Consider the following 27836-nt stretch of genomic DNA (forward strand, 5'->3'; position numbering starts at 1 on the left):
TCCTTCATCTTTAATTTGGTCTCTTAACGTGACATTTAGAAGAATATTTCAGACTCAGCAACACCATGCATAGCCAAATAAATTTTATAACACGCATACATCTATGTAATAAATCTCAGAAATTATCAATGAGCCACCATTCAACATTCAAACAAGTTAGTTCTTTTAAGGCAGATGACTGACTCATCCTTTTCTTGAGTTCAATGAGGAAGAACTGCTCGGCTTTTTATCTTTATTTTTTTAAGATTTTATTTATGAGAGAGAGAGAGAGAGAGAGAGAGAGAGAGAGAGGCAGAGTGACAAGCAGACTCCATGCAGGGAGCCCGACATGGGACTCGATTCCGGGTCTCCAGGATCATGCCCTGGGCTGAAGGTGGTGCTAAACTGCTAAGCCACCAGGCTGCCCTGCTTGGCTTTTTAAAAAGTTACAGAATTACAAATTTAGCTCACTCTGAGGGCACAATCAACTTTAAAGTGTACAAAATGTTGTGATTCAACTGTAGGTAGCTAAGATGTTCAGAAATCTTTATGGTGAAGAAGGTGGATTGCCTAAGCAGTTCTTCTGTCTTCCAGCTTACGATAGTGGAAGATGTCAACAATTTCTGGTTTATAGCAATAGCAAGAGAGAATGTAGCTAGGGAACCATTAAGAAGGAGCAATTTACTTACTATGCCAGGTCATAACACTTTGACAGTGTCCTATAATTCAGTTAGATGTAAAAATAAGATGACACTGGGTGTTCTCTGAACTCAAAGTAATTTGAACTTGATTCACACTGTATTGTGAACCAGTTGTTCATTCTCAGGTACAAACTTAGCAAAATAAGTGATTATTCAGTATGAAAACGACAGAAAAAAACTTATTAAGGAAAATTGTGAGCTGTGAAAATAGGAACATGGATTAAAAGTCACACTGAAGGGGAACACCCAGTGAACTAAATGATGTTTACATATAAGAATTTCATTATAAATAGGGAAATATTAAGGACACGAAGAACTTATTACTATAATCTTCACAAAATGCATCAGATGGCTGTGAATTCTAAAAGTACTGAGTCTGTGATAGAGAATGATGACAACACAATGCAGGAAAACAGCATGGAATCTGCAGTTAAAATACTGAAGTGTGAACTCTGGTTATTATACTTACTAGCTTTGTGTCCTCAAGCAATTCACATAATGTCTTTGAGCTTTAGTTTTCTCAACTGTGAAATGAGAACAATGCCACACAGGACTCTTGTAAGGAAAAAACAAGCTAACATATACAAATAGATTTTGTAGAATGGAAAAAATCATAAAAATATTTGATTTTTCAATATTGGTTCCATTGTCTTTGTTCATAATTTTCAGCTTCTCTTGCAGTGACATGTCTATCTCTTTTGACCCAGAAAATTCTGCCTTCATTTTTTTGGAGATGGAGAGGTTTTTTGCACAAGAGGATGAATACATTTGTTTTATTAGTCAACAGATATGTAGGAAAAAACCTTCAAAGCTCCCAGGACTTAAATATTAGTAAAGGCTTGGTATACAGTGAGGACTAGACTTGATCTTTACCTTCATAATCCATTATAGGGGACTTCTTTTTTAAAACAAAATCATATTAAGCAGCATAATCTTAAAACAGGTAAAAATTGAGGTATAGGCGGTAACTTTTAGGTATCTCTGTGGGTATTTACAGAATACTGTGAAAACCACCAAGCTGGTAGGTAGGCCTCCTCCAACATTTGTGTGTGCCCAGGGCAAGAGTACAAATGGAGATCTCTAGGACCCTTTGTTTTCCAACTCCTGGCTCCATCCTACATCACAAAGGGCTTCACATACATGAGTAGAGACACCTCAGCAACCATGTCCAAGCTCAGTCCATTCCTCCATCTCCATTCACTTATCCCTTGCCCATCCTTCCAGCCTAGGGGCGCATACTAGCAGCAAGACCTGCCCTGTCCTGGGACAGGACCCTGAGTTGGGTCCTGGGAGTGTACTGGGCTATTTTCTTTTCTTTTCTTTTCTTTTCTTTTCTTTTCTTTTCTTTTCTTTTCTTTTCTTTTCTTTTTGAACTGGGCTATTTCAACCGGTGTCTCTAAAGGCCAATTGCATTTCTGGTAGATGATGTTTAAAAGTACAAAGTAAATGTAAATTTTACATGTTGGGAAGGGATAAATAAGAGACATGATTATCCTACATCTCAGCTGTTTCTTCTTTCTGCTCTAGTCATAAACCAATACATTCCGGCACAGTGTTAAGAGATTCTCTACATATCTTTCAATCCATCCATGTTTTAAAAAGTATGTTAAAATAAACACTGTAATTCTAAAAAATAAAGAACTGTTTGAAGAAGATAAGTAAAAGCAACATGAAACAAAACCAGTCCACTGCCAAGATATCTGTCAAGAGCATTAAGTCACTTCAACATGGGTACTGTAGTCTCATAATGTATAACCTTCATTTAAGAATACATCTAATTTGTCTTTAGAACAGTCTTTAGCATCTACAGCTCAAGAATGTCCCTGATATATGTGTTACAGCATCCTTTTTAAGGCCTGCCATACTCAGACAATACTCTACACAGAATACACATATTGACCAAATGTGTCATTAAATGAGTCCTGAAGCATTCACTTTGTTAAGATCAAGTTTTCCTATTCTAATTTTTTTCTTTCTGTAAGTTTCTAAAAGATATTGTTTCCTTGAGACATTATTATTTCTATTCTAAATTTTTACTCATTGTTTATTTCAAACACATATTAAGTGATATGTCAAGTAATGTGTTAGGAGTTCAGAGTACAAAAATATCAAAGTTCTAAAGAAACCTAGAGTCTTAAGAATGGAGATAATTACAACAGAGAATGAAAAATTCTATCACACATAGATAACGAATATTATAGGAGTTCAAAAGAGGGGGTCTAAAAGGATGTTATGGTTGGAGGAAAAGAAGTGGTATATAAATGAAGAAAGTACAGGCAAAAGGATATCATGTGCACGTATATCTTCATGTGTATGTGTTCCAGCTGCGGTGGTATTTCTCTACAAATGAACTCTAATGTTTTAATAATTTTATAATATTTACTGCATGTGTGCTGTATGTTGAACATTATGCAAGGGATCACTAGAAATATTAGAGAAACAGAAAACATGATCCTTGCATTCAAAGAATTTAAAATCCACTGGAGAGACAACAAAGGTGAATAGTAAATACAATTAGGGCAGTAACAGCAATTAAATAAAATAACTGGAGAATATCCTATATATATATATATAGTTGTTTTCCTTAATTTTATCTTCCTTGGTTAAGGAATGTTTCTGCCACGCTGTCTTGAACTTAGGATAGATAGTCTCTGACTACATTTGCCTTCCAAATGACCCATTAAAAAACTACAACTTTGTTCCCCAAATTTGCAATCAGAAGGGAATTGTTGTTGCTTTATTATTCTGGTATGTACATGAACTTATAGAAAATAGGTGAGTTCCAAAATGAATAAAGGGCAGAAACCGTAGAAACACGCTGAAAAATGACCTCATGGACAGCCTTGTTTATTCTCTAGGGGCACCCCTGGGTGGCTCAGTCGGTTCAGCATCCAACTCTTCGTTTCAAATCAGGTCATGATCTCAGGGTTGTGAGACTGAGCCCACATTGGACTCTGCACTCAGCACGGAGTCTGGTGAAGATTCTTTCCCTCTCTGTCCCCCCTCTATCTCCCTTCCCCTCTGCTCGCTCTCATAAATAAATAAATAAATAAATAAATAAATAAATAAATAAATAAATAAATAAAATAACTTAGAAAAAATATATTTTCTAAAAAGCTTTGGTGTTTTCACTTTGTTTTGATAAACTAACTGAAAATTTACCAATCAAGATTCATTTTTTAGTAGAAAACTTGGATTTGACTCTTGATGTTGCAGCTGCCTGACTTTGGATTATGTGGAAAAAATTCCTTTTCAGGATTATTATAAGAAAAAAAAGACCAAATATGTAGACATAGCTTACACAATTATCTAAAAAAATTCACAAGTGCTCAGCCCATAGGATTACACCTAAATTTGCATCCATCCTTTAAAAATGCACCATTATCTAGGAATTCTAAATACTTGCTAGTGATCTATCACAGCAATGAATTAGTTTAATCTGATGATTTTGTCCTAATTCCTACTTAAAATAGATGGCACCATGGGGTGCCTGGGTGGCTCAGTGGTTGAGCCTCTGCCTCTAGCTCAGGTCATGATGTGGGGGTCCTGGGATTGAGTCCTGCATTGAGCCTGCTTCCTCGTCTACCTGCCTCTGCCTCTCTCTCTCTCTCTCTCTGTCTCTCATGAATAAATAAAAAATGAAAATCTAAATCTCACCACAGAACTGACAGGTGAATATAGGGTTTAGAATTACAAACAGGGCACTACAGAATTACATGCAGTTTATAAATTTGAGATTCTCATCTTCCCAATACTTGCCATCCCTAACTCACTTACTAAGTCATAATTTCTGGAGTGAAGGTTTATGTTTAAAAAGATCTATAGTTGATTCTGAAGATCTAGGTTTGAGAACTTCTGGGATATACAAAGTGAGCTCAGCAACTTCATAAAATAAGGAACACTGGATAAAACAGTATGGTCACAGATGTGGGGCTTTGAAAGTCAATCATAAAAGCTGAGAACTGATTCACAGATAAGAAATCACCAGAGGTTCTTGATCATAGAATCATTTAGATACTGCAGTAGCATTTGGATAAATGATGTTGAAGGAAGACTAATGTATCAATATTATGCAGAATCAAGTCACTTTAATAAGTTACCACAATAATATACTCATGAAGGAATGATAATTTGGACTAACTGATTGCCAATGGGAATGAAATTTATACTATGTAGCTCTCTATACTTTATAATGCCAACAATTATAGATCTCAAGAGTTCACTTACCCACAGTCAGATGGTAGTTGAGCCTGTGTGGAAATAACCTTATTAAACAATGAGCGGTCATTAAAAAATAAATAAATAAACAAACAAACAAACAAACAATGAGTGGAAGGCCAAAGGCTTATACTAATTAATTATTACTATTATGGTTAAACAATAACACAATGCATAAAAGAAGTAAGCTTTTGAAGGCTAAGTAGAAATTAAAAGTATAAGCAGAATGGGACAGAGAGAAGCCTTTTCTAGTAACACACTAGCCTAATGTTTTTATTACTATGGTTCTTTTTGGTGGTTACTTTTTACTATGAAAATAACTTATAAAGAGAGAAAAGCAGAGACCTATTATTCATATTTAACAACTGTTAACATTTTGCCATTTTTTCTTTTTTGTTGAAGTAGGCTAAAGAAATTACAGATGACATGACATCTTGTCCCTAAATATATCAGTCTGCACCTAAAAACAAGGAAAATGCCTACACAACCAAAATACAATCATCACATTTAAAATGGTTAATACTAACTCCTTAATGTTAATGTAACATGGTCCTCTGAACTTTTACAGTTATATACAAATCAACATAACATGAGTTTGTATTACATTCCTTCCCCAAAGCAATCTATATACTCTTTTTGAATTACTGATGGAAAAGTTAGATAAATTAACTTTGCAAATCCTCTGGATTTTAACTGGCAGTGTGATAGGTAGGAACTCTTGTTTTAAAAAAAAAAAGTATCATTAAGGAATGTTCATTTGATAATAACAAAGAGAAGTCGCTTGAGGTTTCACACATAGTGATTCCAGAAGACTTTCAAGAGTTCTCGAGAGTATCACTTCTCTTCAAGAGTCATGGGTATGGATTGAACATCAGCAAGAACCATGGCATGCTCAAGACTTTGCCCTTAACAGAACCAAGACCTCTGGCCACTGTCAGATAATCTGTCACTATAAGCTACTTGTATCCAAGCCAGATATTTATTGCTATTGATCTGCCTGGTCCCAGCAAAAGACTTTTGTTCTCCCAGACCGGGACTTTGACCTCAATTAAGTTATGAATTTCAATCCGATAGACTGCTCCACTTACCCTACTGCTCTCCCCGACTGGATTAATTAGAATTAGCTAGGCCGAGAGTCACCCCAAGCTCCTCATGGATCATGTTATTTTAATAATAAATAAAAGAATAGCAGCAATGTACAAGAAGTATTTTGAAAGATTGCTCATCTAGGAACATCATTCAGAACCTGCCAATATCAATTTCTCTGACTTTGATTACCTCATTTACTTTTTATTTCTTTTCATTTATCAGTTTTCCCTTTTATTTCAGCTTTCTAAACATGTTCTTTACATTTAAAAATCAAAGTACTTTAGCACTTTGGTGCTATTTTAGGGTTTCTTTAGAGTATAAATCATCAAAGCAATCATTTGCAAGAATGTAACTTAAAAACATTTAATAATCTCAGAGGATCAAGAAAAAACATTCCATCATCTAAGAAAAGTACTAGTCTTTAGCCAAATGCACTTTTCCTATTGGTTAATGCATTAAAAGCATACAAATCAGAATGTCACCAAGAAGGCAACATCCAAAGTTGCAAAGAATAAGAATATATAAATTACATTTGTTTTTAATCCATAATCCACTGGGACATATTGGCCAATGAAAACATTAAATCATGGTGATAACAACAATCAGCAGGATCACAATTGCTAACTATACTGTTCTAACTTGATGATTTACCACCTAAACATAAAACATTTTAAAATGTGAAAAATATATACAAATGTTCACATTCTGGGATATTTGGTATTTGATACTGAAATTGTAAGATTTTTAGAACATATAAAGGGAATCCTAAAAACTTCATACACTTTCAATTGATGTTTTTGACATAGCAAAAACCCTATTAGTTCTTTGATTACTGAAATTTTGAGTTTTGATTTGCTCAAGGGAACATAAAAGAAAGATTAATTAGAATGTCTAAGTCTAATAGTAATTTCAATATTAAAAGCAAAACAAAGTTAAAGCACGAATCTTGCCCTGAAAATGCTGAGAATTCCATGTATATTTGGAAGGTACATTTTGAGTACAAAAGGATATACCATATATAACATTACAAATCAGTGACTTCTCAGGTAATGGGATTGTTCTTATCAAATAATCTTATAGGAAAAAAATAGGCACACATGAAGGTGACTGCCACAATAAAAAATAAAACAATTATATTTTTTAAAAGTACAGCTATTGGATTTAATCTCTATTCCCTCTCTTCTCACTACCACATACACACTCATTTGGGCTCTGTAGATTATGTAAAACTTCATTCACCTTATGTAAAACTTCATTCATTTTAGAGAAGAGTTTTCTATTTTCCCATGGAAAGGTTCTAAGCTCAAGCACTAGTAAACATTTCTTCTGCAGCACCCAAAACATATCAGTAATCTAGTAAGAAAACAAAACCGGTATGAGGTCTGGACTCTACAATATGTGAGAGAATCAAGGATTAAAGAAATAATTTGAGAGCTAAGGCTATTTTCATAATGAGCCACTCAGCAGGAAAAGATCAAATGACAAAATGTATTGTGCTTTGGCAAAAAGCGTCTGTTTTCACACCTGACTTTCATTAAGTTGCATATTCTTAAGTGGGATTAGAGCAATTCTCTAGCAAATCATACAGGTGAGTTAACACATTAGCCCAGACTTTTCAAATGACCCTTAATTAGGGTCACAGGGACAATATGTGAGGGAAAACAGGAATATTTAACATATTTACACCTTCCCTTACAATTGAAATATTTGAAATGTAGACAATGACTTCACACTATAAAAAGGGTATAGGAACTACATTTCTAAAGTAATTCTGATTCTAAAGTAATCAGAAATCTAAAAATCTCACAAACATTATTTGAAAAACATAAATATTAGTTTATAGCAGCAAAAAGATTAATTATTTAAGAATAAATTTAACAAGACTTGTGCAAAACCTATGTGAGGAAAAATTACAAATACTCCTGAAAGATGCAAAAATAGACTGTCAAATAGAAAGACATTTCCTATATCTGAACAGGATGACTCAAGATTATATCAGTTCTCCCTAATTTATAAATTCAATACAATCTCATTAAAAACACCAACAAATTATTTTATGAAGTTATCCAAACTGGTATTAAAGGGGCACTTGGGTGGCTCAGTGGTTGAGCATCTGTCTTTGGCTCAGGTCATGATCCCAGTCCTGGGATCGAGTTCCGCACTGGGCTCCCCAGAGGGAACCTGTTTCTCACTCTGCCTATGTCTTTGCCTCTCTCTCTGTAACTCTTGTAAATAAATAAATAAAATCTTAAAAAAAAAGTCCATATAAAACAAACATATAAATATATAGACTAGCCAGGAAAACATTTAAAAGAGAAAAACTATGAGAGAGGAATAGCCATTCCAGACATCAATACTTACTGAAACTCCTTTATCAAATCATGTAGTACTGGTATGTGAACAAAGAGAACAGATGAATAACTAAAAACTCTAAGGTCAGACCCAAACACAGATGGAAATGTACCACAGGACAAAGGTGGCACCTTGGATCACTGAGGGATGGACTTGTAAATAAATGATGCTAACACAACTGGGAAGCCATTTGGGAAAAGACAAAATTGGGCCCATATCTAACACCATACATTTAGGGATCTGAATGTAAAACATGAAACCATACATGTACCAAGAGATAACATACATGAATTCCTCTTTAACCTTCATGTAAGAAAAAGCTTACCATGACTAAAAATCCAGAGGCAATAAAAAGACTGATAAATTTGACTATTTAAAAATTTTATATGGCAAAAGATACCATAAACAAAGTTAAAAGAAAACTGAGACCCTGGGGGAAAATCTGCAACATATTCTTATCATAAAATGAATGTAACTCAACTGAAGAGACAATATGAACAGCTAAAGCCTAACTTAATTCAAACACAGGTAATGACAACTAAATTATTTAAGGATTAACAGTGATTTTTGAGACATATCTCAATTTCAAGATATTAAAACTTTTTAAATATCAATTTAGAATTGATTTAATGTGATGTAACTAGTTTAATGTTATTCTAACAAGAATGCCATGGCTTTAAGGTACTTAGTCACTATAAATTCTGAGAGTCAAATTTTAGATCTGATGATTTATATCCTCTAGATGCATGTCATATATATATGTATATATATGTTAGTGTATATATATATATATATATATTTGTAAATGGGTTTACAAATATATAGAAAAATTTTAAAATTTGAAAAATAAATATTTTTGGTATATTTAAAAAAATAAACACATGTCTTTCACTAGTATACTCTTTTTGTTTAAATATCACAACTTTTCAGTCTAATTTAAATATTTAATACTGAATGTCCAGGAATAGTGTTTACATATAAAATAAAGGTAGTAAAAGGGAGCAGATGAGCCTTTTCTATTACCTAAGGAGGACTTTTTAAAGGCAGACAAGAAAAGAAAAGATTAACACATGTCTTCTATTAGAAAATGAGATACATGGGATATTTATATATTTGAATACTAAAAGAAAGGGAGGTAAGATAAATCTAAACTATTAACTCCTTCCTCTAGGGAGAAAAATTATTGAAAAACTGAAAGAATATCATGACCAAACAACCTTAATGAAAACAAGAATTTCCTGGTAATCTTGCTTTATCTAAGTAATGTGTGTACATTTTATATCCTAGTCCACAATTATATATCTGTTTGTTTACCTATTTTTAGAGCTACTTATGAGTTAAATCATTTGTACTCCCCAAATCTTCAAGGAAAATGGATACTCTGGAAAGATGGACCATATTCATCTTATGGTTTCTCGTACATTTTTTTAAATTAAATTTAAAATTTTTTTACTTATTTAAAGATTTATTTATTCAATAGAGAAAGGACAAGCGGGGAGATGGGCAGAGGGAAAAGCAGACCCCCTGGTGAGCAGGGAGCCTGACTCGGGGCTCGATCCCAGGACCCTGAGATCATAACATGAGCTGGAGATGGATGCTTAATCAACTGAACTATCCAGTGCCCTGGTTTCTCATATATTCTTGCATATACCATGCATACCCTCAGTTTGATAAGCTATTTTTAAAAATGATAAAAAAACTTTAAGACAACTGAATGATATGGAAAAATGTCCATTATATAATATTAACTGAAAAAGAAGTATAGATACCACATATATGGATGTTTTTTGGTTCCAATTAAAATGTAAGGAGATATAATAAAGTCATTTTCCTAATGCAACAATTTTTTAAAAGTTAGGTTAATTGAAAAATTGTATTTATAGAGTTATGGAAGCAAAAACGACTGAGTGAACTAAATCAGAGTTATTCAAAGAACAGGCTCTCAAAATATTTTTTTTGAAAAAAAAATATTTTTTTTTTTTGAAGAGAAAGGGGGAGGGGAGAGAGAGAGAGAGAGAACATGCTCTCTCCTGCTGCTTTTTTACCTGGGCTATTTGCTGATTCTGTGTAAAGGCTAAAGATTGAGATGAGCTCAAATAAAATGATGACACTGGGGGAAAAAAATTAGCAAAACTTTTGGAGGTTGTTTGAGATTGGCTCAACAACTGAAAAATTCTAGAAGTCTAAACAGAAAGTGCTGTTTTCCCATATGGCTTAATTTCTGAATTCAGGGACTACGTGGGAAATGAGAGTTTCTAGAAGAACACATAAGAATCTGTTGTCTTGCAATATTTGAGAAAGACAGTCTTGCTTGAGGAAGGGGGCCTGCCTCAAACAACAAATCTCAGCCCAAACACATCTGCCAAAATTTGGAAGCAATTTGAATAGGAAGCTGGAGGACAAAGCTCGAAGCAGAATCAGACAGACTCTTCATCAGTCTTTCAAGGCAGGAAGGCAGACACCCATAGGCTCACAAGTAAAAGCTCTAAAGAATCTCCCTCCAAATATGTAGGAAAGCAGAGGTAGAACTACAGCTACAATCCAGCACCAACCTAGCTTGATTCCTCATTGGCCCGAGGTGATTAGCCCCTCAAACAATATCTGAGAGAGGACTGGGGTTGTCCTTTCTTGGGGAGAATAACACTGACCTCAGTCTCTATTCTCCTTTATACATAATGTGCAACATACCATTAAAAATTATGAGATATAGCTCTTCCTCTTCCTTTATTGAATAGTTCAGTCTTAGAACCATAGGTAAGGTGAAATGAAATAGGCATCCATGGCAGTGAAAAGGTAGAGAAGAGGGGAGTTGTCATTGTACAGAGCAAGGTATTAGAGACTAACTAGGATGAAGAGGGTGTCCACGTGGAGTGGGAGCAGCCTAATGTGAGGTGTCAGGGCTCATGCAGGATGAGGAAGATGTCCAGACAGAAAGATGGTCTGGTATGAAGTGTTAGGGTCCAAGTGGAGTGAAGAAGATATACCTACAAAAGGTTGGCAAGGTACTGGATGTTGAAGCCTAAGCTGATTGAGGAAGGCATTCCCATGGGAAAGTGACCTGTCTCAGGGTGCCACAGACCAAGAGGTTTGAGTATGGCATCCTCCAGGAAAGTGGTCTGAACAAACTGTCAGAACTTCAGCATGATGAGGGCATCCATGCAAGAGAGGAGGTGGCAGCAGCAATGAGCAATTGGTTACACACTGGGAGATTGATCAAATAATAAATACAAGATAATGAGAGCAAGGCTTCTCATTATCAGAGAAAGAGAGTTACAAATATAGAAAAACTGAATGAAAAAAAAAAAGAAAAACTGAATGAATCTTGTGGTATTCACCTGGAAGTAGAGGTACTCGTGTAAACTTATGGTGTACACACACACAGCACACAAAGAAAATTGAACATAGATGTTAATGTGTGTGTGCATGCATGCGTGCATGTGTGTGTGTGTGTGTGTGTGTGTCTGTATATATGTCAGAGGATCTGGGAGGAGTGATAGTCCAATGGCAATGAGCACACCCACTACTCAGTTCTTGGTTTCTAAATACCATTCTCTATTAAACTGAACCACAGCTCTCTGGAGAAACTGCTGCTCCATGGATAGAAAAGGGAAAAGTTCAAGATAAACTGGAGTTCTTATTATGCCAGAAAGTGTGTAAAGTCTCAAAGAATTATGGGCATATGTCAAAAAGATACAGGAGCCAGACTGAAGGACTCCCACTGGACAAACCTGGAATAATCTAAGCATAAATGTAAATAATGATAACAGTGCATTATAAAATTAAATAAAATAGGGAACTATGAATCCAAACTGATGTAAAAAAAGCATGAATTGAAGTTTTGATGAGGACAGGATATTTATACATATCCAAGTATCTTTCCCACAAAACAAGAATGAATTACAAAGGGATAAAAGTAATATTACTGTGATGAATCTTGGCAGATGCCACCCTAACCAAGTGATCAAAATAAACATCAGTAATGGGTCAAACTAAAAGTATGTGCTATCAGATGGGTTCCAATAAGAATACATTATCACTTCTACAACATCATTGATGTTGTAGAGATGAATAACATAATCAGGAGGAAACATCAGATAAACTCCAACTGAGAAATAGTCTAAAAAATAACTCCTCTGTAATCTTTAAAGATATCAAAATCATAAAGGTCAAGGAGAAACTGCATAATTGTTCCAGACTAAAGGAGGCCCTTTTTGACATGTTAATCAAATGCAATGTGTGATTCTAAATTGAATCCTTTCATTATAAAAGATCCTCTGGAGGACACCCGGGTGGCTCAGTTGGTTGAGCCTCCAACTCTTAGTTTTGGCTCAGGTCATGATCTCACGGTCCTGGGATTGAGTCCTGTATTGGGCTCCCTGCTCAGTGAGGAGCCTGATAATTCCTCTCCCTCTCTGCACTCTCCCTGCTTGTGCTCTCTTGCTCTGTCAAATAAATAAATTCTTTTTTTTAAAGGGAGGATTGGGTAAAGTTAATCAAATGGTCATTCTAGAAGTGAAAAATTACAATGTCTGTAATTAAGAACTAAATAGAGTCTTAAAGCAGAAGATTATCAAAGACAAAGATGAATCAACAAAAATTATCCCAACTGAAGCACTTAGAGAACTAAACAGTAATATAAAGCAAATAAAAACAACAAAAGAGAATACATGATTTTTAGAATACATGACAAATGGTCTAAAGTACGAGAAATTATAATTCTGGATAACAGAATGGAGCAGAAGTAGTATCTGAAGACATCACAGTGAAAAATTTTCCAAAATCAAGAGAAGGTATGTCAAAAGGTTCAGCAGACCCCAAGCAGTTAAACAACAACACCCATTTGGTCACACCTGGAAAATAATATATATATATTGGAAAAATCTTAAATGCTGTCAGACCAAAAGACATCATCCTTGAGGTAAGAACACTAAGACTTACATATATTGGAAAAATCTTAAATGCTGTCAGACCAAAAGACATCATCCTTGAGGTAAGAACACTAAGACTTATAGCTAACTTCTAAGAAGAAAATATGAGAGCTAGAAGAAAATGGAATGACAGCTCTAAACAAAGAATTCTCTAAAGAGAAAAATTATCTTTTTAAACTATAAGTGAAATAGACTGATATTCAATAACTAAAGCTGAGATGACCCATCACTATAAGTCAATACTATTAGAAATACTTAAGTAAGTTCTTCAGGCAAAAGAAAAATAATACCAGATGAGATCAGAAAAGTACAAGAAGGGATAAAAAACATCAAAAAGAAGGAATGAAAAACCATCACTTATGTGAATAAAGATAAAAGACTATTGACTGTTTAATGCTACAACAGTTTCCTGTGAGATATGTAGCAAATAATGAAGTAAAAATGTATCATAGTTATAGCAATATAAGCAGGAAAAAAAACATAAAAAGAATTATATCATTTTAAGATTTTTACACAGTTCAGGAGGAGGCAAAAGCATTAAATTAAGGCAGACTGTAATAAGGCACTATTTTGCAATTTCTGTCACAATCACTGAAAGAATTATTGTAAAAGGAATAGCAAATACCCATTAAAGAAGGCAAAATGAAATAATAAAAAAAATACTTGATAAATACAGAAAAAATTGGGAAAAGTAGAGAAATAAAAAGCAGGTGAAACAGACAACAAACAGAAAGATGGCAAAATTAAATGGAATAATACTACTAATTGCATTAAATGTAAATAAATTAAACCTTGCCATTAAAAGATAAAATTCTGAATAAAAACCAAGACCAAAATACATGCTATTTATAAGAAACACACCTTAAATACATAGTGTTAATATGAATTAATATGCATTGTTCTCCTCAAATTCTAAAGTTGAAGTCGTTCCCCCCAATGTGACTATATTTGGAGGCAGGGCTTTTAAGGTGGTAATTAAGGTTAAATGAGGTCATAGAAGAAGGGCCTTGATCCAATAGGGCTGTTCTCTTATCAGAAAAAAAGGAGACACCAGAGATCTCTCTGTGAGCACAAAGGCCATGTGAGAACACAGTGAGAAGATAGCTGTCTGCAAGCCACTATGAGAAGTCTCACCAGAAACCAAACTTGCTTTCAGAAATATCTGAAACCTCCAGAGCTGTAAGAAAATGTCTGCTACTTAAGCCACTCTGTGTTTTGTCATGGCAGCCCAAGCAGACTAACACAGAGATAGTATAAAATTTAAAGGATAGAAAAAAATATAAAAGGCAAACACTATCCATAGAAAAACTGATATAACTATATAACATTGAACAAAATACATTTTAAGACACTAAGAATTAATAGATTTTAAAATAAGCATTTCTCAATGATAAAAGGGTCAATTCAACAGCTTAAAACGATCTTAGATTTGTATCCAATAACATAGTTTGAAGGTATATAAAAAGGAACATCACTAAAAGAAGATAAATAAATTATAATTGGAGATTTTAACACAATTTTCTCAGTAGCTGACAATAAGGAGACAAAAAAATGAGTAAGAATATAGAATACTTGACTAACACTATTAACCAACCTCATGAAAATGATAGTTACACCAAAAGACACCAAACTGCAAAATAGTCTTTTCAAGTGAATATGCAACATTCCCCAAAATGCACCATATAAAGGGCCAAAAAGCAACTATTAATTTCAAAATACTAAAAATCTTCAGAGTATGTTCTCTCATAATAGATTCACAACAGAATTGAATACAGAAAGAGAACTATAAATTCCCAAAATGTTGGGCACTTAAACAACAAACATCTAAATAACCCATGATTCCAAGAAAGAAATCACAGTGGAAATTTAAAAATATCTTGACTAGAGGATAATAAAAATATCTCAAAATTTGCTAAATGCCTTTAAAGTATGCATAAAAAGAAATTTTTACCTCTAACTATACCTATTAGAAAAGAATACCGGAAAATTAATACCTAAGCTTCTATCTCAAAAGGCCAGAAAAAAAAAATCACAGCAAATTAAATCCAAAAAAGAAGTAGGGGGAAGGAACAAAGAACAAAAATCAATGACACAGACACCAAATGTACTATGGAGACAACAAAGCTGAAAACTAGTTCTTTGAAAAGATTAATAAGGTTAACAAATGCTTAGCAAAAATTATTGGTAAAAAAAGTTACCAATATCAGAGATTAAAAAATGTCACAATAGGATAGCCCCAGTGGCTCAGCGGTTTAGTGCCGCCCTCAGCCCAGGGTGTGATCCTGGAGACCCAGGATCGAGTCCCACTTGGGGGTTCCTGCATGGAGCCTGCTTCTCCCTCTGCCTGTGTCTCTGCCTCTCATGAATAAATAAATAAAATCTTAAAAAAAAAAAAAAAAGGTCACAATAACACTACAGACACTAACACACAAGATAATATTATGAATGACTTTAGGTCAACCTTTTATAAGTTTAGATGAAATGGACAAATTCCTTGAAAAAAACCAATTTATTAAAACTGATCAAAGAAAAAATAGAAGATTTGAACAGTCTTGTATCATTTAAAGAAATTGAACTTATAATTTGAAGGCTTCCATGTTCAGATGGCCTCACTGGTGAATTCACCTAAATGTTAATTCACCTATAGTGCTTACTATTATTATTTTTGTATAGTATTTTAAAGTCATTGATCTAGGTATTACTGTGTGTGTGCATATGTGTTTACTATTTACTGGTATTGATATTTTATCATTTTGATAAAATTGTAGAAGCCTTACCTCTATTTAGCTTCCTCCCTTTGTAAAATTATATTTATCCTGTTTAGTGTTTGCTGAGCTCTCTGGATTTGTGGCTTGGTGTCTGCCATTACTTTTGTAAAACTATCAGCCATTCAAACACTTCTTTTGCTCCATTTTTTCTTCCCCTTCTGATATTCTAATTACATGTATGTTATGGTCAAAATTACCCAACGGTTCTCAGAAATTCTTTTTATATTTAACTATTTTTTTCTTTGCATTTCAGTTTTAGAAGTTCATACTGACTTATCTTTCAAGTTCACTAATTCCTCCCTGTGTACAATCTTCTGAAGAATCTTCCAAAGGTATTCATTCTTCATTTCTATTACAGCATTTTTTATTTCTAGTATTTCTGTTTAATTTTAATTTCCATCTTTCTGCTTACATGATCCATTCCTCTTATACAAGCTTCATTTTTTTCCATTAGATTATTTAACATATTATCATTAATCAAACAAATTGCCCATCAGCTAATTCCAAAATCTGTGTCATAGGTGAGTCTGGCTCTGATACTTGCTGTCAGACTGTTATTTCTTGCTGTACACCATGCCCTGTAGTCTTTTATTGAGAGCTATATGTGAAGTATCCAATAATAGAAACTATGGTAAACAAAACTTTAGTGTGAGGTTTTATATCAATTTGGCTGTGTTCAATGTTTACTGTAGTTGTAGGAACTAGGGCTTCAGTTTCCTGTTTTTATCTCCCCTGCCATCTTTGGGTTTCCCTAAAAACTCCTATTTAAAAAGACTCAATGTCTTGTAACTCTTCTACTGTTAAAAGCCACATTGCTGTGATGGTAAGGTGTAGGGAGCAGAAAAACATTTTGTAACCCATGATTATTTTTTGTTGTTGTAAGGACTGATAGTTTCTATGTTCTTTAACATTTATTTTATTTTTTAAAAGTGTTTATTTATTCATGAGAGACTCAGAGAGAGAGGCAGAGACATAGGCAGAGGGAGAAACAGGCTCCACGCAGGGAACCCGACGTAGGACTCCATCCTGGATCTCCAGGATCACGCCCTGGGTCGAAGACGGCGTTAAACCATTGAGCCACCAGGGCTACCCTGTTCTTTAACATTTAGAGCTGAAACTAGAAGTGTTCCCCCTATCCTAATGTAATTCTCTTAAATGTATCCTTTGGAGCAGTAGGATATTTAACATCAGATGATGTTAAACTTTTTGATTTGGTGGTCAAGTGTAATTTTAAAAACTCAAGAGTAAAGGATAGTATATTATTTTTACCCGTTTTTTTTTATTTAAAAGATTTTATTTATTTATTCTGAGAGACACAGACAGAGAGGCAGAGACATAGGCAGAGGAAGAAGCAGGCTCCCTCTGAGAAGCCCGATGCAGGACTCACTCAATCCCTGGACCCTGGGATCATGCCCTGAGCTGAAGGCAGATGCTCAACCGCTGAGCCACCCAGGTGTCCCACTATGATCTCTGATTTAACAAGTTTCTTAGAAATGACACCAAAAACACAAACAAAAAAAACTAGATATATTGGGCTTCATCAAAATTGAAACTTTCTGTGTTTTAAAGGATACTCTTAAGCCAGTAAGAACACAATCCACTGAATGGAAGAACGTATTTGCAAATCATATATCTAATAAGGGCCTTGTATTCAGAGTACATAATAAATCTCACAACTCAATAATAAAGAGACGACAAAAATCTTAAAATGGAGACATATATTCTTAATATTAATCTGCTCTATCTGTTGAAGGTATAGAGACCACCTATAGAATTAGTTGAATCCATCACTTAAGCAAAGTACCCAACCTACTCCCTTGTCCTCAACAGCCTTCAGGCTGCTGTTACGGCATATTTTCCCTTTGATGTCACCACTATTGGTCTTTTCAAAGCTAATTTCATCCAGATAAATATTTCAGACACAGGAGAGGATGGCAACATGAGACACAAATGATTTACTTCAAAAGCACTGGCCCTGAGTCCATTATATCCCTCAATAGATTTTGCTTTAAAAAAAAAAAAAGATTTTATTTATTCATGAGAGGCACAGAGAGAGAGGTAGAGACATAGGCAGTAGAAGAAGCAGGCTCCCTGTGGGGAGCCCAATGTGGGACTTGATCCCTGGACTTGGGGACCATGACCTGAGTGAAAGGCAGATGCTCAACCACTGAGCCACCCAGGTCTCCCTAGATTTTGCTTCTAAAAAATCTTACTGTGCTTTCTATGGACTTTTTCCCCCATCCAATTAAAAAAAAAGTGGGCACAGGATCTGAATAGACATTTTTGTTTCAAAGAACATATAAATGTTCATCAAGACATTAAGAAAAGATAAATGGTGGTATATGCATGTATATAATAAAACATTATACAGCAATAAAAATAAAGGAACAAATGATATATGTTAACAACATGGATATATGTTATATTGAACATATGTTATATTGAGGATAATAAACCTGATCCAAATCAATATATATGTTACAAATATATGAATTTCAAGAAGAGATAGAACAAATTGATGGCAATAAAAGTCAGAATAATAATTCTCAGAGTGGGAGTGGGAAGATTGATACTGATAAGTTGCTTAAGAAAAGAAACCTAATAGGGGTTTTGGAAATGTTCTATTTTGATACAGGTGGTAGGTACACAAGTGTGTGTACAGGCGTTTGTGTGTCTTAATTTGTGTTCTTAAAATTTTTGTAGTATATGTAACTCACTATATGTATTTTATATCTCAATTCTTTTAAATAATGAAGAAAAACTACTCTATGTATAATAATGTACCAAATATCTTTCTTTTATTTCAATTTTTATTTATTTTCTTAAGTGATCTCTACACCCAAAATGAGGCTGAAACTCACTTCTACCACTAGGCCAGCCAGGTGCCCCTGTACCAAATATCTTCAAAATATGTTATATACATGTAAGTAGAGAAAATAAAGATGAGAAAAAAATGTACTCTAATTTTACAGTGGAGAGGTTAAGATCTTGGGCTTTAGAGTCAGAATGACAAGATCAAATCTAAACTTTGTCACTTACTAGCTCTAGGACTTCCCAAACTCCCGTTTCTTCACCAGTAAAATGCAGGCAACAATACATCTACATTATAGGACTGATGTGAAGACTAAGAGAGACAATATACGTAAAATGCTTGGTAGACAGTAAACAGCAAAAAACTGTTTTATATCTTACCCCTCCCTTAACACACATACATAAGAGAATTATAGATGGTTTTATTTACAGCTTTATACTTTTCTCACTTTTTTTTTTTTGTTCTTTGTCTTTTATCAGATAATGAAGAACTCTGAACTGAAATCTAGAGAGTTCTGAATTTGTCCTATGGGCAATGCAGTCATTAGAGAGTTTTGCCCAGATCAGTGGCATAATAAACAGAAGTCTTGAGAAGTCTCTGTTGGCAGCAATATACCTGGTGGACTTGGGGAGGAGAAGTAGACTTGGCCAGGAGCAGCAGGACAGCTTAAGGTAGAGGGGCTACTGTCATTACTTTAAGCCCCATAATACCCTGGTGAAATCTAAACTTATCATTATTCCCATGCTTTTTAAAAAAATGTATTTTCTATTTATTTCATAAAACTACATATGGATATAGAATGTCCTTTTTTCCAGATTCATTCATTTATTTTTTTATTCCACCATGTTGTTTTTTAACTGAGATATAACTGACAGACAAAATTATATTAGTTTTAGGTATACAACATAAGTATTCAATATTTGTATATAGTGTGAAATGATTACCACCGTAAGTTCAGTTAACTTAATGTTTTTGAAATATTTTACAACACATAGTCACCAAGGCATTTACAGAGAGGGCATGATGCTCTACACCATTATATAAACCATAAATTTATGTAATTTATAAATCGCCAGGTCTTACACATTTCAGTACCACTCAAACAAAATATTTTCCTTTAGAACTGCATTAACACCCAGTACACAGTGTAAACCCCTAACACCACAGATGCTCCCACTTCTCCAACCATGCTCAGCTCCTTAATATTATTTTACAATAAATCTAAGAAAACCTAGTAATCAATCTTCAGCATTCAAATACTCCGTGTGCTCTGAGAGTAGTTTTAACTTTCTCCAGGGCTTGAGAAATCAAAATTACTCAAGAGGTCTGTGGGTGTATGTGTGTGTTTTAACCCATAACCTAATCTCAAATATGGTTAAGAACCTACCTTCCAGAATTGAACTAAAAATCAATATCAAGCAGTGAAAGAAACAAAACTGTGTCCATAATACTGCCAGATAACAAATGAAATCTATAAAGGGTCTTTTTTAGAAGTAAAATAAAAAGTCCCAATCAATCACAGAGTATAGAAACTGCAGTGCAATAAGACTATATATGAGATATACTGACGGGTAAAAATGACAGAAAAACACAGGGTAGACTTTGACATATCTCTAATTACTACTCTGTTTCAGGCTAATGGTAAAAATTAGTCTTCAGATAGTTGATAACATCAGCCTGTCTCTGCTGGGTTAGTACCAAGATCTGTGGCCAAGCAAATACTTCTAATAAAATTGATTTTCCTTTTTGGCAACCAATAGGCCAGTCAATAATAATATTGTTTAAGAAAGATTGAATCATGAGGGAGATGAACCTTTCCTTCCATTTATTATGTTTGTATTGTCTATAGTTGAAAAGAGTTTTCAATAATGAAACCAAAGAAGAAATTACAAGGGGAAAGCTATTCTGAGAGCTAATCTCCAAAAGCTCTGCTACTTGGAAGCATGTTAGCAATCCAAACTGACAAAGCCAAAAGCATTCCCTTAACTGAAACTAGATCAGATGGATTAGGATGGTCAATAACAAAGGAAAATCAAGGTTAGGGGTAATATAGTCATGTGAATACAAATATGTCAAGGAAAACACTGGCTGTACATAACCTAAATGAACCATCCAAAAAACCTTTTTGCATTTTGCAAAAAACTTTTACTTTGCATTAAAGCTGGTGTTCTAGAAAGAGTATTCCAAAAAGCCACATAAGACAGTTTTTGGATTGTCTTATATCAAACAAACATAATACAAGAAAAACAGACAAAAACCTCAGGCTATTCCTAACTTAGGAACATTTCCCTCCAAAATACCTCCTAACAGTACAAACCAAATAAAAGACACAAAAGTGCTAATACTTTGTTGATTTTTGCTTTTTAAACTTACTTACCTTACTAAACATGACTTAAACATTCACAATGAAAAATAAACTGTAACTGTTTTTTCCTGTAAAAATCACAGGAAAATTTCTCAGTAAGTAGTGAAGGAATCTATCCTACCAGATATTAAAAAATTTTGAGGCTATAATCCTTAAAACATCATAGCATGAGTACACGAACAGAAAAACAGAGCAATTGAATAGGAAATAGCCCCAGAAATACACTGAAATACACAGAGGAAGTGAGAATATGGAACAAAAAAAGATCCTTCGATCAGTAGAGTTAAGATTATTCAATAAACATTACTGAACAAATGATTAATCATCTATACAAAAATAAAGTCGGCACCATCTGAACAAAAATAAAATGTCTATTACATACATGTGACACAAATTAATTCTAGTCGGATCAAGGAAACCATGAGATGATGAAAGTACAAGAAGGAAACATGGGGGAAAACTGTAATATTTGTATCACAAAGTGCTAATTTTTCTTAATATATAAAAATCTCCTATAAATTAAGAAGAAAAGATCAATCGGTGGGAAAATGAGCAAAACATATGTGCAGGTGTTTCACAGAAAATGAAATACAAATGGTTCTTCGTTAAAGGAACGGATGCTCAACACATTGGTCCATTTATATGGTACCAGTTAAGTAAAGTATGATACATCTCTACAAAGGAATATTATAAAACCATTAAAAACCTGATGAGATGAGCCCTGGGTGTTACATGTTGGCAAATTAAATTTAAATTTAAAAAAATGTAAAAAACCCCACAAACCATTAAAAAGAGTAAGGCAGCACTATCTATACTGATAGAGAATGATCTCCAAGATAAAGAAAACAAGTTATAGAATAATGTGTGTAATTTATAACATACTGCTACTGTACATGCTTGTATAAATATATAATATTTCCTGAATGGATATATATAAAACTGGTAATACATTCGTCTCCAGAAGAGGGAACTGGGTAGCTGGGAAACAATGTTGGGAGCAAGAGATTTTAGAAAGGAGTCTTCTGTATTTCTTAAGGGTTTTTTTTTTAAAGATTTTATTTATTTATTCATGAGAGACACACAGAGAGAGGCAGAGACACAGGCAGAGGGAGAAGCAGGCCCCTCGTGAGGAGCCTGACACAGGACTTGATCCTGAAAGTCTGGGATCACACTCTGAGCTGAAGGCAGATGCTCAACCGCTGAGCCCCACAGGTGTCCCTGAGGGTTTTTTTTTTTTTTTAAACATACTACCTACTTAAAAAAAAAATCAATGAAATACATGTATTTCAAGGCAAGATTATGGTAACACGCTATGATTTGACTTATGACTCAAAGCTAGAAAACTGGTGCAAAAAGAATGTACACATGTCTAATGGAAAAAGAAGTATTTCTTCTGATAAAGCACAAGGATACACAAAAAGTTATAGTAAATGCTTATTTAGGTCCTTTTTGGTACTTATGTTCTATTTTTTCAAACATTTTATCAATTTCTTTATAAGCCAATATTATTTTATTCAATAATTACTGAGCATCTATTGTATGTCAGATATTATGCAAGGCATTGGTGATAAAACCAAACTCTAGTACCAATATATGGTAGTGTTGAGAATACAAACATATAATTAGCTAATTAAAATACAAAGTGCACTGTGATCACTCTTTGATGAGCTTAAGAACAGGGTGCTATAAACTACTGGGGCATGTCTAAGTGGCTGAGTGAAGGAAGGCTAATCCGGAGGAAGTGATGTGTAAACTGAGGCATAGGAAGGAGGATGAAGGAGAGAGAAAACAGCATATGTAAAGGCCAAGAGTTGAGCAGCATGTCAAGTCCTTCAAAAGAGTGGAGCTTAGCATACCAGGAATGGGGTATAAGCAAGGAGCATGCTGACAAATAAGTGGAGATATAAGATCATGAAGGGCTTTCCAGGGTACACGAAATTTAGACTATTGTAGAAAAATAAAAGTATACCAGAATCATTTGCAAATTAACATTTTAGAAAGACTCTCCAGAGGAAAAGTGGAAAATATATTGAAAGATCAAAGTAGAAGCAGAAATGTAGTTCAGAGCTGCTGAAGTAATTTAGGAAGCCTGAACTAGTGCACTGGAAATGCTGAAATAGAGAAGTGGGTAGATTTGGAGATATACTTAGAAGGCAGAACCTACACAACTTGAAATGGTATGAAAAGGAGAGAAGAATCAAGGATGATTCCTGGAAAACTGATTGGATGATGGTGCCAACCACAGTGAGGAGTAGTGGCAGCTGTTGAGAGATGGTAGGTTCAGTGTAATATATTGTGACTTTGAAATACCTGAGGGATAGCCAAGAAAAGATATGTTTTTGGACCTAGTGACTGAGATCCGGGTTGGTGACAAAGATTTCGCCTATTCTCTAGGAAATGAGAGAGAATCTGAGAATAAAAAGGACCACAGGACTTTTCAGGCAAAATTAAAGATGGATGCCATGAATTTTGAGAATATCAGAGTAATTTTTTCTAGCTTTGCCTAGAGAATAGGTGCACATGTATAAAAAGGGAGGTAATTGGATTATTCACAACTAAGCTTTTTCCACATGGCTGTAACAGTTAAAAAAACAAAATAGAGATGAAAAAGAGGATAACAGCATAAGAATGGATAAAATGAGCTGAAATGGGAAATAGAATCAATAAAGAAACTAGAGAAATCTTTTAGGTCAAATAAGAGATTTAGAGTAGAATGGGGAGTAGAATTAGAACTAAAAATTTCAGACTTAATGAGAAAGAACCAGGATGATCCCAGGAGGCCTAAGGAGTTGGACTGGAATGGATATATATGGCAACCAGTATTATGTAAAGAAAAGCATTTTATATCTAATACACTAAATTAAAAAGCAAACACCTAGAACAAGACAAAGATACTAATTTTTATTACTTCTTTTTGACATAGTACTAGAAGGCCTAGCCAGAGCTCCCTTTCTCATCCTATCAAGTAATCCAGAATAGCCAAAACAATCTTGAAAAAGAAAAACAAAGTTGTGGGGCAACTGGCTGGCTCAGTCAGAGGAGCATGTGACTCTTAATCTGGGGGTTGTGAGTTTGAGCCCCACACTGAGGGCAGACATTACTTAAATAAATAAAATAAAACTTTAAAAAGAAAAGCAAACTGGAGGTCTCACAGTTCCTGATTTCAAATTTTACTACAAAGCTACAATAATAAAAAACCAGTGTCATAATGGCATAAAGACAAAAATATAGACCAATGGAATAGAAAGTCTAAACCTTCACACATATGCTCAAATTATTTTTGATCATTTTTGACCATTGAATGGTCAGAAGACATTTCAACAAATGATGCTGAGAAAACAGACTATCCACATGCAAAAAAATGAAGTTGGACCCTTACCTCAGGCCATATACAAGAACTAACTCAAAATGGGTCAAAGATGTAAATATATGACCTAAAATTATAAAACTCTGAAAGAAACCATAGGGAAAAAGCTTCAAAAAAAAAAAAAAAAAAAAGCTTCAATACATTGAATTTGGCAGTGATTTCTTGCATATGATACCAAAAGTACTAGGCAACAAAAGATAAAATAAGTAAGGTGGACTTCATCAAAACTCTTGTGCATCAAAGGACACTAACAAAAGAAAGACAATTCACAGGATGGAAGAAAATATTTGCAAATCAACTATCTGACAAGGGACTGACATCTAAAATATTTAAAGAATTCCTACAACTTACCAACAAAAATACAAACAACTCAATTTAAAAATGGGCAAAAGACATAAAGGAGATAGACAAATGGTCGATAATCGCATGAAAAGACGTTCAAAATCACCGGGAAATGCATATTAAAACTACAAAGAGATACCACTTCACACTCATTAGGACCTAATTATCACAAATACAGAAAATAACAAGTGTTGGTAAAGATGTGAAGAAATTAGAACACTTGTTCCTGGATGATGGTAATGTATAATGGTGTAGCCACTGTGGAAAACAGTATGGTGATCCCTCAAAACATTCAACAAAGAATTACCATGTGACTGAGCAATTCTACTTCTGGGTAGATGCTCAAAAGTGAAAGCAAGGACTCAAAGAAACATTTGTTACCTAAATTCTTAGGAAGATTAACCACAATGGACAAAAGGGGAAAGCAATCCAAGTGTTCATAGATGGATATTTGGATAAACAGAATGTGGTATATACATATAACACATTATCTAGTTTTAAAAAGCAAGGAGATTCTGACACATACTAACAGCATGGATGATCCTTGAAAATATTAAGTGAAATAAGTCAGTCACAAAAGGACAAATATAAAATTCCACTTACATGAAACACTTAGAATAGTCAAATTCATGAAGGCAGAAAGTAGAATGATGATTGCCAGAAGCTGGCAGGATGGAGGAATGAGGAATTAGGTAACAATTCAGAGTTTTAGTTGGGGAAGAAGAAAAAGTTCTAGATATGAATAGTGGTGATGACTAAACAATGTGAATGTACTAGGTGCCACAGAACTACACACTTAAAAATAGTTAAAATGGTAAATTTTACGTTTTGTATATTTTGGTACAACAAAAACAAAAAACAAAAAATATAAAGGTAAATATTAATATCCTTATATTTGGCAATGGTTTCTTAGGTATGACACCAAAAGCACAACCAACAAAACTAAAAATAGGGATGCCTAGATGGCTCAGTGGTTGAGCATCTGCCTTCTGCTCAGGGCATGATCCTGGGATCCGGGATGGAATCCTGTATCCTGTGTGGAGCCTGCTTCTCCCTCTGCCTGTGTCTGCCTCTCTCTCTCTCTCTGTGTCTCTCATGAATAAATAAATAAATCTTTTAAAAAGCAGATAAACTGAACTTAAATCAGGATTAGAGTGCACTTTGCAGCAAAGTGCACTATCAAAAAGTGAAAAGAACCCACAGAAAGGGAGAAAATAACTGCAAATCATGTGTCTGACGATGGTCTACTAACCAGAATATAAAAAGAACTCTCACATCTTAACAAAAAGAAAAACTCATTTTAAAAAGTGGTGAAAGACTAGAATAGATATTTCTCCAAAGGAGATACAGACTTTGTTAAAAAGTACATGAAAAGGGGGGATCCCTTGGTGGCTCAGCAGTTTAGCGCCTGCCTTTGGCCCAGGGTGCGATCCTGGAGTTCCAGGATCGAGTCCCGCATCGGGCTCCCGGCATGGAGCCTGCTTCTCCCTCCTCCTGTGTCTCTGCCTCTCTCTCTCTCTCTGTCTATCATAAATAAATAAATAAATAAATAAATAAATAAATAAATAAATAAATAAATACATAAATAAAGAAATCTTTTTTAAAAAAGTACATGAAAAGTTACCAACACCACTAGTTTTTAGGGAAATGCAAATCAAAATCAAGCAAGATGTGCTATAACTTTGCCTCCACTACTATGGCTATTAGAAAAGAAAATAAGTATTGGCAAAGCAGGGGAGAAATTAGAACCCTATGCGTTGCTGGTGGGAATGTAAAATGATGTGATTCCTATGGAAATAGTTTGGACATTCCTCAAAAACATCAAATTACCATACAACCCTGAATTTCTACTCTTAGGTGCAGAACCAAAAGAAGCAAACACAAGCATTCAAACAAAAACACACATACATAAATTGTTCATAGCAATAACTCACAACTGCCAAAAAATGGAAATAACCCAACTGTCCATCAACTGATGAAATGATAACACGTGGTATATCTATATACCAGATTAAAAAAATGAAGTACTGTTACATGCTACATGGATAAACCTTGAAAAACATCATGCTAAGTGAAAGAAGCCACTGATTATTACTGGTTATATGAAATATCCAGGATAGGCAAATCCATTGAAAAGAAAGCAGATTAGCTGTTGCTAAGGTCTGTGATGAGGAGGACATGAGGGAGACTCTCAGTAAGGACCAGGTTCCTTGGGATACCTGGGTGGCTCAGTGGTGAAGCGTCTGCCTTCAGGTCAGGGCGTGATTCCAGAGTCCCAGGATCAAGTCCCACATGGGATCCCTGCACCAAGTCTGCTCCTCCCTCTGTTTATGTCCCTGCCTCTCTCTCTCAGTGTCTCTCATGAATAAATAAAAATATTTTTTTAAAAAAGGACCAGGTTCCTTTTGGGGTGATGAAAATGTGAAACAAAGTGATAGTCACACAACACTGTTAAGTGTATGAATGCCAATGAACTGTATATTTTAAAGTGGTTAATATGGTGAGTTTTATGTTGTATGAATTTTATCTCAATTTTTTGTAAAAAGCTCCCTTTTCGTCACTCTTACCTGACAGTTAATATCAGCTTTATATCGTAGCAAGACTGTAACTAGTTCTTTATGTCCTCGATCACACGCCCAATGGAGTAGAGTTCTACCCTGAAAAAAGAAATGAATGTTATTCCTGTTATGAGGCCAAGTAAAACATACTTATTTTTTGGTTGAGAATTGTGTATATATTTTTTTTTTCATTTGAGTAAACTGACGCACAATGTTACATTAGTTTCAGGTGTACAACATAGTGATTCAACTTCTCTATACATTATGCTGTGCTCACAAGTGTAGCTGCCATCTGTCACCATGCAATGCTATTACATATCACTGACTATATATCTTATGCTGTGCCTTTTACTCCTT

The 27836-nt window shown here is 34.4% G+C and overlaps 1 protein-coding gene across 17 annotated transcripts in view; it reads right to left on the reverse strand.

The window, feature by feature from the left end:
* Positions 1 to 27836, reverse strand: part of ACBD6 (acyl-CoA binding domain containing 6) — a 207702-nt gene that overhangs the window by 63202 nt on the left and 116664 nt on the right. For 6 of the 17 annotated variants that reach the window (XR_004817316.2, XM_049112111.1, XM_025429962.3 and 3 more), the window contains exon 6: positions 27489 to 27578. The exons of 2 other annotated variants lie outside the window; for them this stretch is intronic. Coding sequence is in view for 10 of the 15 variants with exons in the window: in XM_049112111.1 (XP_048968068.1) it covers positions 27489 to 27578 (90 nt within the window). In the remaining 5 variants the exon portion in view is untranslated. Of the gene's footprint in view, positions 1 to 4907; positions 4946 to 27488; positions 27579 to 27836 lie in introns of all 17 variants that reach the window. 9 more of the 17 variants (XR_007411850.1, XR_003129053.3, XM_025429955.3 and 6 more) reach the window with 2 other exon arrangements.

This window comes from Canis lupus, chromosome 7 (genome assembly GCF_003254725.2).
Source record: "Canis lupus dingo isolate Sandy chromosome 7, ASM325472v2, whole genome shotgun sequence".
NCBI classification, from domain to species: Eukaryota; Metazoa; Chordata; class Mammalia; order Carnivora; family Canidae; genus Canis; species Canis lupus.